The sequence below is a fragment of the Struthio camelus genome, chromosome 37, assembly GCF_040807025.1.
Source record: "Struthio camelus isolate bStrCam1 chromosome 37, bStrCam1.hap1, whole genome shotgun sequence".
In the NCBI taxonomy this organism is placed as follows: Eukaryota; Metazoa; Chordata; class Aves; order Struthioniformes; family Struthionidae; genus Struthio; species Struthio camelus.
In genome coordinates, this window is record NC_090978.1 from 549459 (window position 1) to 561983 (window position 12525).

A 12525-nucleotide genomic window follows, 5' to 3' on the forward strand; every position below is an offset into this window, starting at 1 on the left:
CCCCGCTCCCAGTGCGCGTGCGCGGCGCCAGCGACCCGGGCGCCTGGGCCGTATGGGGCTATAGGGGCCCTGGGCTGTATAGGGCTGTGGGTTTCGTGGTCCGGGTGGGGCTATAGAGACCGGTCTATATGGGGCTGCGGGGTCCCTGGGCTGTATGGGGCTATAGGGGCCCTAAGCTGCATAGGGCTTTGGGTTCCCTGGGCCATATATGGGGCTATAGGGACCAGTCTATTTGGGACTATGAGTTCCCTGGGCCATATGGAGTTATAGGGGCCATTCTATATGGGGCTGCAGGGTCCCTGGTCTGTATGGGGGATAGGGGCATATGGGACAATGGGGTCCTGGGCTGTATGGGGCTGTGGGTTCCCTGGTCCATATGGGGCTATAGGCACCAGTCTGTATAGGGCTCACAGGGACCCTGGGCTAGGTAGGACTGTTCGGGGTGCCTGGTCCATATGGGGCTGTAGGGAAAGGGCCATATGGGACTATGGGGACCCTATTCTGTATGGGGCTGTAGGGACCAGGCCATACAGGGCTATAGGGGATCCTGGTCCATATAGCTCTATAGAGAGTGGTTTGTATGTCATTATAGAGCCCCAGTCCATAGGGGGCTATAGAGACTGAGCTATATAGGACTACGGGGACACAGGTCTGTATTAGACTATAGGAACAGACTGTTTAGAGCCACAGTGAATGGGCTATACAGGGCTATGGGGACCCCGGGCCATAGGGGCCATGAAGGTTGAGCCACTGAGGCTTTAGCAGCTGGTCCGGAGGGGCTATGGGGGGGCATTGGTCCCTATGGGGATATAGGGACTGCTCCACATGGGTCTGTGGGGCTATAGAGACCAGCCCATATAGGGCTATGGGGGCGGAGTTCATATAGGACTACATGAACTGATCTATATGGGACTTGGGGCAGGCCTGGGCCATTCAAGATTATGGTGATGGGTCCATACAGGGCTTGGGGCTATAGAAGACTGGACCATATGGGGCTGTGAGCCATATGGGACCGCGGGGACCTCCGGCAGCGTGCAAGTAGCACCCTGAAGTCCCTGATGAACAAGGGGGTGAAGGTGGACCTGGGGGTCCCCGTGGAGCTGTGGGACAAGTCCTCAGCCGAGGTGACACAGCTGAAGCAGCAGGTGAGACCATGGGGGGGGGGGATCCTTGTGGTGCCACCGGGGTCCTAAGGGAGTCCCAGGACATGGAGATGGAGCCCTGGGGACCCCAGGAGGCGCTAGAGGGTGGTGAGAAGGTCCCAAAGGATCTTGGAGGGGGCTCTTGGGGTCCTGGGGGGTGGGGTCCAGGGGATCCTGAGGGGTGGCAGGGGGCATCCCAGGAGGTGCTGGAGGGTGGTGAGAAGGTCCCAAAGGATCTTGGAGGGGGCTCTTGGGGTCCAGGGGATCCTGGGCAGTGGCTGGGGGGGGGGGTGTCTCTGGGGATGATAGGGGGCGGCAGAGGGGGTCCGGGGGGGTGGTGAGGACGAAGCGCCCCACCCCCCGGCCCACGACCACTCCGGGGAGCTCTGAGCCCCGCGGCCGCCACGACGGGGAGCGGGTAGGAGCCTTGGGGCAGGAAACGCCTTGGGGGGCGGAAACACCTTCTTGTGCTTATTGTCCCTCGTCGCCTCCCGTCCGCCTCCCCAAAATGGCGGCGCCCGGGACTTCTCTCTCTAAAGATGGCGGCGCACACTGCCACCTTCCGGCGGGAGCCCCGCCCCTTCCGGGGCAGTGGCGCGCGGAGCTGTTTGGGTGAGGGGGCGCGCCTTGCGGACGGGACCACGGAGGGGTAACGGGGGGGGGGAACATGGAGGGGAGGACAGCGGAAGAAATGGGGGAGACCACTGGGGACAAGGGAGAGGGGGGCCTGGGAGAGACCATGGGGGATAATGGGGGGATATGGGGAGAGACCATTGGGGATAGCGGGTAGGGACGGGGGGAGACCACTGGGGATAATGGGAGTATTGGGGGAGACCATTGGGAATAGTAGGGGGGAGAATGGGGGAGACCATTGGGGATAGTGGGGAGGGACTGGGGGAGACCATTGGGGATAATGGCATTGGGAGAGACCATTGGGGATAATGGGGAGGGATTGGGGGAGACCATTGGGGATAATGGGGAGGGACTGGGGGAGACCATTGGGGATAATGGGGAGGCACTGGGAGAGACCACTCACCCAGTGGCGGGGGGAAGCTGGCAGGTCCTGCACCCTTCCCCACTCTCTCTTCAGGGCGCCCTGACTCGGTGACCTCCGCGACCTCCACACCGCACCGTCCGTCCTCCCCCCCACCCCAAACCGGGGCGGCCATGCTGCCAGGGGTACGGACGGCATCGCTGGGGACCCACGAGGTGCCGGGGACCCCTTACTCCGTGCGGGTGCTGCAGGAGGGCTACAGCCAGGCGCGTCCCGACGGTTCGTTGCTGGCCGACGGCTCCATCACCCTAGTGCGGGGACCCCTGACGGCCCTGGTGGACACGGGGGGACCGTGGAACCGCGAGCGGCTCCCGGCCTTGCTGGCGGCTCAGGGACTGTCGCCGGCCGACGTCACCCACGTCCTCTGCACCCACGGCCACTCCGACCACGTCGGTAACGTCAACCTCTTCCCCGACGCCACTTTGCTGGTGGGCTTCGACCTGAGCCGTGGCGCCGGCTTCTACCTGCCCCACGGTTTGGCCCGGGGCCAACCCTACGCCCTGGATGCCGGGCACCTCGAGGTGCTGCCCACGCCGGGCCACACGGGCGCCCACGTCAGCGTGGCCGTGCACGGCACGGCCCTGGGCACCGTGGTGGTGGCCGGCGACCTCTTCGAGCGCGAGGGCGACGAGGGCGTCTGGCGGGAGCTGAGCGAGGACCCGGCGCGGCAGGAGGCCAGCCGTCGGCGGGTGCTGGCCGTGGCCGACGTCATCGTGCCGGGTCACGGGCCCCCGTTCCGCGTCCTCAGGGAGTGGGAACCCGGGGATGCCCCCGCGGCCCGGGGTGGGGGGACGTTGGGGGACGAGGGACCTGAGGACGGCCCCTAGGGAAGGGACAGGGCTGGGGACAGCCCTGAGGGATGGGGGAGGCTTGGGGACACCACCAGGGGAGACAAGATTCCTGGAGATGTCCCCAAGGAAAGGGTGGGGAACAGACCCAAGGATGTCCCTGAGGGTTGGGAGAGACCTGGGGACATTGCGGAGGGACCTAGGGATGTCCCCAAGGGTTGGGAGAGACCCAGGGATGTCATGGAGGGACCCAGGCATGTCCCTGAGAGATGGGAGAGAGATCAGAGATGGGGGATCAGAGATCAGGTTTCAAGGGAGACATGACCCCCCCCCAAAGATGTCCCCAAGGGAGGGACAAGAGAGACTCAGGGGTGTCCTTGGGGAAAAAGGAGAAACCTAGAGACATCTCTTAAAGAGGGGACAGAGTCAGAGGTGTCCCCAAGGCCTAGGAGACCCTTGGGGATGTCCCCATGGGATGGGAGAGACCCAGGGATGTCCCCAAGGCCTAAGAGGCCCTTGGGGACATCTCCATGGGATGGGAGACCCTTAGGGATGTCCCCAAGGCCTAGGAGATCCTTGAGGCCATCTCCTTGGGATGGGAGACTCTTGGGGATGTCCCCACAGGATGGAAGAGCCCCAGGGATGTCCCCAAGGCCTAAGAGACCCTTGGGGACATCTCCACGGGATGGGAGACCCTTAGGGATGTCCCCAAGGCCTAGGAGACCCTTGGGGACGTCCCCAGCCACAAAATAAAGCTTCTGAGCAGACCCTGGTGCTGGTATCTCCTTGGGGGGGGCTCAGGGAGGGCAGGGCAGGGCCTGGCACCGGCAGAGCCCTAACGAGGGCCTTAACGAGCCGGGCGATAACGGCCCATGTGACGCGGGGGCCCGGACGCCTGGGTCCGTCCCGGTGGCCTTGAGCTTCTGGTAATAACAAGGGTTATCGCGGGGAGGGAGCCCAGGTGTCCGGGTCCGGCCCCGTGGCAGCCCCTGCCCAGCACCCTCCCAGTGCTCCCGGTGTCCTCCCAGCGCTCGGCCGGCCGCGTCCCCGGAGGGTGCCGAGGTGGGCATGGGGGCCCAGCGCTCGGCCGGCCGCGTCCCCGGAGGGCGCCGAGGTGGGCATGGGGACAGGGACGTCGGGGGAGGGGGGGCACGTCCCCTGCAGGGACAGCCCCAGAGCTGGGCACCGTCACCTCGTCCGCCCTGGCGGTGGGGACAGCCAGGCACGCCGGGGTCCCCTGCCCTGTCCCCTCATCGGTGGTCCTCTCTGCCATGTCCCTGCTGTGTCCCCCCTCATGTCCTGTTCCCCCTTGTCCCCCTGCCCTGTCCCCCTTCTCCCCCATCCCATCTTGTCCCCCGTGTCCCTGCCCTGTCCCTCATCCTGTCCCGCCTTGTCCCCCTGCCTTGTCCCCCATCCCATCTTGTCCCCCGTGTCCCTGCCCTGTCCCTCATCCTATCCCCCCTTGTCCCCCTGCCTTGTCCCCCATCCCATCTTGTCCCCTGTGTCCCTGCCCTGTCCCCCATCATGTCCTGTCCCCCTTGTCCCCCATGTTCCTGCCCTGTCCCCCATCGCGTCCTGCCCCCCTTTGTCCCCTTGTCCTGTCCCCCATCCCATCTTGTCCCTCATGTCCCTGCCCTGTCCCCCCTGTCCCTGCCTTGTCCCCCATGCCATCCTGTCCCCCATGTCCCTGCCATGTCCTCCATGTCCCCCATCCCATCTTGCCCCCCCATGTCGCTGCTTCTGTCCCCCATCATGTCCCACCCACCTTGTCCCCTTGTCCTGTCCCCCATCCCATCTTGTCCCTCATGTCCCCTCCCCATCCCCACCTGCCCCCTGACGCTTCCTGCCACCCCCGGCTCTGTCACCCATGTCACCCATTGCTGCCCCCACCCAGCATCCTGCTGTCCGGCCCGGCCGAGGGGACCCGGGCGTCCGGGCAGGGGCGGGAGCCCCGGGCCTGAGACCTGACACGCTCGTGACACGTCCTGGCTGGTCTGGACCCAGTATTGGGCGGGGGGGAGGGGGCTGGGAGGAGGTGGGATCCCAGCTCAGGGAGTTACTGGGAGCTGGGGGGGGTACTGGGAGAAGGGGTGGGAATCCCAGTATGGGGGCAGTACTGGGAGGGGGGAAGCCCAGTATGGGGGGGATACTGGGAGGGGGGAAGCCCAGTACAAGGGTGTCACTGGGGGGAGGGAGTGGGATGGGGGGGGTCCCCAGTCTGGGGGGGGAGGTTACTGGGAGGGCAGACCCCAGTCTGGGGAGTTACTGGGAGGGGGGGACCCCCATATGGGAGGGTTACAGGGACTGGGAGGGGGTTACTGGGAGGGGGGACCCCCAGTCTGGGGTGTCCCTGGGGGGGGGCACTGCGATGGGGAGGTCCCCAGTCTGGGGGGGTTACTGGGAGGGCAGACCCCAGTCTGGGGTGTCCCTGGGGGGGCACTGGGATGGGGAGGTCCCCAGTCTGGGGGGTTACTGGGAGGGGGGACCCCATTATGGGGTGGTTACTGGGACTGGGAGGGGGGACTCCCAATCTGGAGTGTCACCGCGGGGGGGCCCTGCTGCTCCCTGTCCCCAGGTGCCCCCATGTCACCCGAGCGGGATGGGAGCGTCACGGCCCTGCTGCAGGGGAGGGACGAGGCCCCCAAGCGCCCCGTCATGGCCTGTGAGTACGGGGACGTGTCACCCGTGTCCCCCTGTGTCCCCTCCCTGTCACCCTGTCACGGCCTGTGAGTGCGGGGACATGTCACCTCGTGTCCCTTCCGTGTCACCCCCTGTGTCACCCCGTCACGGCCTGTGAGTGAGAAGACATGTCACCTGTGTCCCCTCTGTGTCATCCCCCGTGTCACCTCTCATGGCCTGTGACTGCAGGGACGTGTCACCCATGTCCCCTCTGTGTCACCCCTTGCGTCACCTCGTCATGGCCTGTGAGTTAGGAGACATGTCACCTCATGTCCCTTCCGTGTCACCCCTCGTGTCACCCTGTCATGGTCTGTGAGTGTGGGGCCATGTCACCCGTGTCACCCTGTGTCCCCTCCATGTCACCCCCGTGTCACCTCCGTGTCACCCCGTCATAGCCTGTGAGTGCAGGGATGTGTCATCCCTGTCCCCCTCGGTGCCCTGTCCCACCCTGTGAGTGCGAGGACGTGGCACCTGGGTCCCCCCCCGTGTCTCCCCCATGCCCTGTCACAGCTGGCAAGCTGGGGTGGGGGACGTGTCCCACGTGTCACCCGTGGCCCCGGGCCCTGTCTCACCTGCAGGGCTGGGGAAGCTCCTCGTCTTGGTCCTGTCTGTCACCATCATCGTCATCGGTGAGCCTGGGCCGTGTCCCCCGCGTCCTGTTCCCTGACCTCGTGTCTGCCGTGCTGTCCCTATGTCCCCCCATGTCCCAAGTGCTGAGCCCGTGTCCCCATGCCGGGTGCCACCACCCTGCACTGACCCTGTGTCCCATGTCCTTCACTGCGTGTGCCACCCTATATCCCCCATCCCATGTGCCACTACCATGTCCCCCATCCCGTGTGTCACTGTCATGTCCCACATCTCATGTGCCACCACCATGTGCCTCACCCCGTGCACTGCCCCATGTCCCCCATCCCGTGTGCCACCACCATGTCCTCCACCCTGTGCGCCCTCCTATGTGCCCCATCCCATGTGTCACCACCATGTCCCCCATCCCATGTGCCACCACCATGTGCCTCACCCCGTGCGCCACGGCCGTGTCCCCCACCCCACACACCATCCCATGTCCCCCATCCCATGTGCCACCACCATGTCCCCTGCCCTGTGCGCCTCCCATGTCCCCCATCCCATGTGCCACCACTGTGTCCCCCACCCCATGCACTATCCCATGTCCCCAATCCCATGCACCAACACCGTGTCCCCCACCCCGTGCACCGTCCCATGTCCCCCATCCCATGTGCCACCACTGTGTCCCCTGCCCCACACGCTGACCCGTGTCCCCAGGCGCCTTGCATGTGGGCCAGTGCCCAGCGCAGCCCCTGCTGCCCCACTACCTGCTGGTGGCCGGGACGGCGGCACTGCTGGCGCTGGCACTGGGCTGGCCAGGCCGCGCCGAGGCTGCGCCGGGTGCCCGCGGCGCCCGCGCCATCCTCCTCCTCTTCCTCTTCGCCTGGTTCATCGCCGGTGAGTGTGGCCAGTGGGGGGCTGGCACCGGGGCCGGGGCCGTGTCACCTGGGGCTGCTGTCGGCGTCCGTGTCCGTCCCAGTGTCATCAGTGTTGGTGGCCATCCCAGCACCATCGGCGTTGCTGGGACTGTGGCAAGGATGGGGACATCAGCCAGTGCCCGTCCTGGTGTCATCGGCATTGCCGAGACCATGGCAAAGATGGGGACACTGGCTGGTGCCCGTCCCAGTGTCATCATCCTCACTGGGTCCATGGCAAGGATGAGGACACTGGCCAGTGCCCGACCCGTTGTCATTGTTCTTGCTGGGACCGTGGTGAGGATGGGGACACTGGCCAGTGCCCATCCCAGCGTCATTGTCCTTGCCGGGACCACGGCAAGGATGGGAACACCAGCCGGTGCCCATCCTGGTGTCATCATCCTCACCAGGTCCACGGCAAGGATGGGGACACCGGCTGGTGCCCATCCTGGTGCCATCGTCCTCACCGGGACCGCGGCAAGGATGAGGACACTGGCTGGTGCCTGTCCCGGTGTCATCATCCTCACCAGGTCCACGGCAAGGATGGGGACACCGGCTGGTGCCCATCCTGGTGCCATCGTCCTCGCCGGGACCGCAGCAAGGATGAGGACACTGGCTGGTGCCTGTCCCGGTGTCATCATCCTCACCAGGTCCATGGCAAGGATGGGGACACCGGCTGGTGCCCATCCTGGTGTCATCGTCCTCACCAGGTCCACGGCAAGGATGGGGACACCGGCTGGTGCCCATCCTGGTGCCATCGTCCTTGCCGGGACCGCGGCAAGGAGGGGGACCCGGCTGATGCCTGTCCCGGTGTCATCATCCTCACCAGGTCCATGGCAAGGATGGGGACACCGGCTGGTGCCCATCCTGGTGTCATCGTCCTCGCCGGGTCCGCGGCAAGGATGAGGACACTGGCTGGTGCCTGTCCCGGTGTCATCATCCTCACCAGGTCCACGGCAAGGATGGGGACACCGGCTGGTGCCCATCCTGGTGCCATCGTCCTCGCCGGGTCCACGGCAAGGATGAGGACACTGGCTGGTGCCTGTCCCGGTGTCATCGTCCTCACCAGGTCCACGGCAAGGACCAGTGAGGACGGGGACACCATCCGGTGCCCGTCCCAGCGTCACTGTCCCCGTGTCACCGCAGGCAGCGCCTGGGTGTACGGCGCCTACCCACCGGAGAGCCGGGACGCCGGCAGCGCCCGCTACTGCCACCCACGCCTCTACGCCTGCGCCTTCTGGCTCACCTCGGCGGGGCACGCCGTCGCCGCCGGCGCCCTGCTGGCCGCCGCCGCCATCTTGGCCGGCCTCCGGCTGCTCCGCGCCGCCGCTCGTCGCCGTCCTCCTGCTGGGGGGGACGTGGGGACGCAATAAAAGCTCCGAGGCTCCTGCTCTTCCTCCCGCCCCCGCCCCCCCCAACCCCGAGGTGAGCGGTGTTGTCTGTGGGGTGCTTGGAGGGGCGAGGGGGGCTTCCCATCATGCCTTGGGGTGGGGTGGCAGGACTCCCAGGATGCCCTGGGGCAGGTGGTATCCCCCTTGGCAGGACTCCCATGATGCCCTGGGGCAGGACTCCCAGGATGCCCTGGGGCAGGTGGTATCCCCCTTGGCAGGACTCCCATGATGCCCTGGGGCAGGACTCCCAGGATGCCCTGGGGCAGGTGGTATCCCTCTTGGCAGGACTCCCATGATGCCCTGGGGCAGGACTCCCAGGATGCCCTGGGGCAGGTGGTATCCCCCCTTGGCAGGACTCCCATGATGCCCTGGGGCAGGACTCCCAGGATGCCCTGGGGCAAGTGGTACCCCTTCCTTGGCAGACTCCCAGGATCCCCCGGGGCAGGGGACAACCCCCCTCCCCCTTGGCAGGACTCCCATGATGCTCCGGGGCAGGGGCGGGGCCTCTATGCAAACGAAGTTATGAATATTCAGCAGCTCGTCACCGCCCTGCGCCACCGCCGACCCGGAAGCGCTCTCGCCACGCCCTCAGCGGCTTCCCCCGTCACGTGCTCCCAAAGCCCTCCTCTCATTGGACGCCTGGCCGGCGGGGGGCGGGCCCCGAGCCGAGGCGCGAGCCAATGGAAACGCGGCCGGGAGCGGTGGCAAAAGGGAGGGGCGGGGCGGAAGCGGTGACAGACAGAGCCCCGCGCCAGTGGGGCGGGGCGGGGCGGGGCGGGGCGGCCTATGGGCGGGCGCAGGGGGCGGGGCGCGGGGGGCGGTCAGCTGACCGGGAGCGGGGCAGGAGCGGGGCCATGGTGAGTGCGGGGGAGAGGGGGCGCTAGGACCCGGGGGGGCCCTTTGGGGGACTGGGAGCACTGGGAAGGGGGAACTGGGATGGGAGACGCTGGGATGGGGGCAATGGGACCCGGGGGGGCCCTTTGGGGGACTGGGAGCACTGGGAAGGGAGAACTGGGATGGGAGACGCTGGGATGGGGGCAATGGGACCCGGGGGGCCCTTTGGGGGACTGGGAGCACTGGGAAGGGGGAACTGGGATGGGAGACGCTGGGATGGGGGCACTGGGACCCGGGGGGCCCTTTGGGGGACTGGGAGCACTGGGAAGGGGGAACTGGGATGGGGGCGCTGGGACCCGGGGGGGCCTTTGGGGGACTGGGAGCACTGGGAAGGGAGAACTGGGATGGGAGACGCTGGGATGGGGGCAATGGGACCCGGGGGGGCCCTTTGGGGGACTGGGAGCACTGGGAAGGGGGAACTGGGATGGGGGCAATGGGACCCGGGGGGGGCCCTTTGGGGGACTGGGAGCACTGGGAAGGGAGAACTGGGATGGGAGACGCTGGGATGGGGGCGCTGGGACCCGGGGGGGCCCTTTGGGGGACTGGGAGCACTGGGAAGGGGGAACTGGGATGGGGGTGCTGGGACCCGGGGGAGGCCTTTGGGGGACTGGGAGCACTGGGAAGGGGGAACTGGGATGGGATACGCTGGGATGGGGGCAATGGGACCCGGGGGGGCCCTTTGGGGGACTGGGAGCACTGGGAAGGGGGAACTGGGATGGGAGACGCTGGGATGGGGGCAATGGGACCCGGGGGGGCCCTTTGGGGGACTGGGAGCACTGGGAAGGGAGAACTGGGATGGGAGACGCTGGGATGGGGGCAATGGGACCCGGGGGGCCCTTTGGGGGACTGGGAGCACTGGGAAGGGGGAACTGGGATGGGAGACGCTGGGATGGGGGCACTGGGACCCGGGGGGCCCTTTGGGGGACTGGGAGCACTGGGAAGGGGGAACTGGGATGGGAGACACTGGGATGGGGGCACTGGGGGAAACTGGGACTCTGAGGGGGCACTGGGGGGGGAACTGGGACCCTGGGGGATGACACTGGGGAAGACTGGAATGGGGGCCACTGGGGGGGGGAACAGGGGACCCTGGGAATCATTGGGGGGGGAACTGGACTGGGGAGCACGGAGTGGGGGGGGGGGACTGCGGAGGTCACGGTAGGGGACAACTGGAAGGAACTGGGAGATAACTGGAGGGAGGGAACTAGGACACTGGGGAGGGGGTGTGGGATTGGGGTGACACCTCGATTTGGGGGTGACGGGGCTCCCCCCCCACCCCAGACCACGGCGCTGACCCAGGGACTGGAGCGGATCCCGGACCAGTTGGGCTACCTGGTCATCAGCGACGGGGCCGTGCTGGCGGTGAGGGCGCCCGGACGCCTGGGCCCTTGGGGCGGTTGGGGGCCGGGGGGGGGGGTCACACGACACATCCCCGGACACCTGGGCCCCTGTTGGGGTGGGGTGGGTGGGGGGAAAGAGGGGAGCAGATGAGCGGATGGCAGTGAGGTGGAGCAGGGCCACCCGGATATCGGGGCGGCGGGGGGGGACACATCGTGGGGGTGCCCGGACGCCTGGGCCCCGCTGACACTGCGTGTCCCCCCCCCCCCCCCCCAACAGTCAGCCGGTGACCTGGAGAACGACGAGCACACGGCCGCCGTGCTCTCGGAGCTGGTGGCCACGGCTTGCGGGCTGCGGCTGCAGCGCGGCCACGACCCCCCCTTCAAGCGCCTCTCGGGTGAGTGTCCCCACGGTGGTGGCCGTCACCCCCTCCCCTGCTGTCCCCAGGGTGGCCGTGTTCCCCTGCGCTGTCCCCGTGGTGGTAGCGGCTTCAGGGGCGTTGGGGTAGCGGTGGTCCCCTCGTGCTCACCTTGTCCCCAGGGTGGGTGGTGGCCTTGGGGTGGTGACAGCGGTGGCCTCGCACTCACTCTGTGCCTGGGGTGGCGGTGGCCCTGCACTCAGCCTGTCCCCAGGGAGGCGGTGGTGGCCCCAGTGTCCCTGGGGTGATGGTGGTGGCCTCAGTGGCCCCACGTTCACCTTCTCCCCAGGGTGGTGGTGGCCCCAGTGTACCCTGGGTGATGGTGGTGGCCTCGGTGGCCCCACGTTCACCTTCTCCCCAGGGTGGTGGTGGCCCCAGTGTACCCCGGGTGATGGTGGTAGCCTCGGTGGCCCCACGTTCACCTTGTCCCCATGGTGGTGGTGGCCCCAGTGTCCCCGGGGTGATGGTGGTGGCCTCGGTGGCCCCACGTTCACCTTCTCCCCAGGGTGGTGGTGGCCCCAGTGTCCCCCGGGTGATGGTGGTGGCCTCGGTGGCCCCGCGCTCACCCTGTCCCCGCAGTGGTGTTCGGGGAACACTCCCTCCTTGTCACCGTCTCCGGGCAGAAGCTCTTCGTGGTGAAGCGCCAGAACCACGTCCAGGAGCCCGTCGCCGTGTGAGCCGCGCCGGAGGCCAGCCCGCGTCCCCGCTGTCCCCAGGGGGAGGGCGACGGTCCCCCTCCCCCCTGCTGTCCCCAGGGCCTTGGGGCATCTGTCCCCTGCGTCCCCAGGGCCCTGCGGTGATACCCACCCGCGTCACTGCTGTCCCCGGGGCCTTCCCAGGCGGATGGACCTCAACCTCTCTGCTGCCTCCACGACCGCACAGTGTCACCCAGCCATGTCCCTGCTGTCCCCAGGGCCCTGTGGTGTCCCCCAGGCCCTGTGGTGGCACCCACTCGTGTCTCTGCTGTCCCCCTGGTCACGCAGTGACACCCCCTTGCTTCCCAGCCGACTTCAACAGACTCGTTCCCCGTGTCCCTGCTGTCCCCAAGGCACCGTGGTGGCCGGTGTCCCCTGTCCCCTGCCCGTCCCAGGGCCCTGCGGTGTCACTCTCCAACCACCATCCCTCCACTGAGACAATAAATTATGTCCTGGTCCCGTCCCCCCGCCGCTCCCCCGTGGCAGCTTCTTTTTTTGGGGGGGGGGTGGGGGGGTGGGGAGATATGGCTCCCCTCAGGGCAGGGGACAAGGTGACAAAGGGCCACGGGACGGGGTGACGAGAGGGGTCATGGTGGTGGTGGGGGGTCCTGCTTCACCCCCCCCCCAACACACAAGCACCCCCTGCTCCCC

General features: G+C 67.4%; 2 protein-coding genes and 2 long non-coding RNA genes across 6 annotated transcripts; 2 read left to right on the forward strand and 2 right to left on the reverse strand.

Annotated features, from left to right (window-relative positions):
• Nucleotides 1–6: 6 nt before the first annotated feature.
• On the forward strand, nucleotides 7–8833 carry MBLAC1 (metallo-beta-lactamase domain containing 1). Of its 3 annotated transcripts, XM_068923989.1 has the most exons (7): nucleotides 8–1145; nucleotides 1682–1754; nucleotides 2233–2589; nucleotides 5560–5646; nucleotides 6242–6292; nucleotides 6945–7124; nucleotides 8288–8833. In XM_068923989.1, exons 1-7 carry the CDS (start codon nucleotides 1059–1061, stop codon nucleotides 8512–8514), a joined length of 1062 nt encoding a protein of 353 aa, XP_068780090.1. In that variant the 5' UTR covers nucleotides 8–1058; the 3' UTR covers nucleotides 8515–8833. The 3 variants fall into 3 exon arrangements, 1 of the variants encoding a protein (XP_068780090.1); XR_011137187.1 differs by lacking the exons at nucleotides 5560–5646; nucleotides 6242–6292; nucleotides 6945–7124; nucleotides 8288–8833 and adding an exon at nucleotides 4879–4975 and having other exon boundaries at nucleotides 7–1145; nucleotides 2233–4046; XR_011137186.1 differs by lacking the exons at nucleotides 5560–5646; nucleotides 6242–6292; nucleotides 6945–7124; nucleotides 8288–8833 and adding an exon at nucleotides 4099–4604 and having other exon boundaries at nucleotides 7–1145; nucleotides 2233–4046.
• LOC138063881 (uncharacterized) lies at nucleotides 5613–7131 on the reverse strand. The gene is made up of 3 exons (XR_011137188.1): nucleotides 6995–7131; nucleotides 6236–6352; nucleotides 5613–5906 (listed from the first exon to the last, which is right to left on the reverse strand). It is a non-coding gene; the product is annotated as an uncharacterized lncRNA (long non-coding RNA).
• LOC138063882 (uncharacterized) lies at nucleotides 7127–9004 on the reverse strand. The gene is made up of 3 exons (XR_011137189.1): nucleotides 8941–9004; nucleotides 8388–8488; nucleotides 7127–7253 (listed from the first exon to the last, which is right to left on the reverse strand). It is a non-coding gene; the product is annotated as an uncharacterized lncRNA (long non-coding RNA).
• A 326-nt stretch (nucleotides 9005–9330) lies between these two features.
• LAMTOR4 (late endosomal/lysosomal adaptor, MAPK and MTOR activator 4) lies at nucleotides 9331–12337 on the forward strand. The gene is made up of 4 exons (XM_068923993.1): nucleotides 9331–9389; nucleotides 10705–10785; nucleotides 11041–11158; nucleotides 11759–12337. The coding sequence occupies exons 1-4, from the start codon at nucleotides 9387–9389 to the stop codon at nucleotides 11854–11856; spliced, it is 300 nt and encodes a 99-aa protein (XP_068780094.1). The 5' UTR covers nucleotides 9331–9386; the 3' UTR covers nucleotides 11857–12337.
• The last annotated feature ends 188 nt before the right edge of the window (nucleotides 12338–12525 follow it).

Excerpts from the sequence above, each read along its gene's own strand:
- MBLAC1 (XM_068923989.1), top strand. The coding sequence starts at position 1,059 with ATGAACAAGGGGGTGAAGGTGGACCTGGGGGTCCCCGTGGAGCTGTGG. Across the intron at positions 1,755-2,232 it reads TGGCGCGCGGAGCTGTTTGG|GGCGCCCTGACTCGGTGACC; the intron begins GTGAGGGGGCGC and ends CTCTCTCTTCAG. Across the intron at positions 7,125-8,287 it reads CTTCGCCTGGTTCATCGCCG|GCAGCGCCTGGGTGTACGGC; the intron begins GTGAGTGTGGCC and ends GTGTCACCGCAG.
- LAMTOR4 (XM_068923993.1), top strand. Across the intron at positions 10,786-11,040 it reads GCGACGGGGCCGTGCTGGCG|TCAGCCGGTGACCTGGAGAA; the intron begins GTGAGGGCGCCC and ends CCCCCCCAACAG. Across the intron at positions 11,159-11,758 it reads CCCCTTCAAGCGCCTCTCGG|TGGTGTTCGGGGAACACTCC; the intron begins GTGAGTGTCCCC and ends CTGTCCCCGCAG.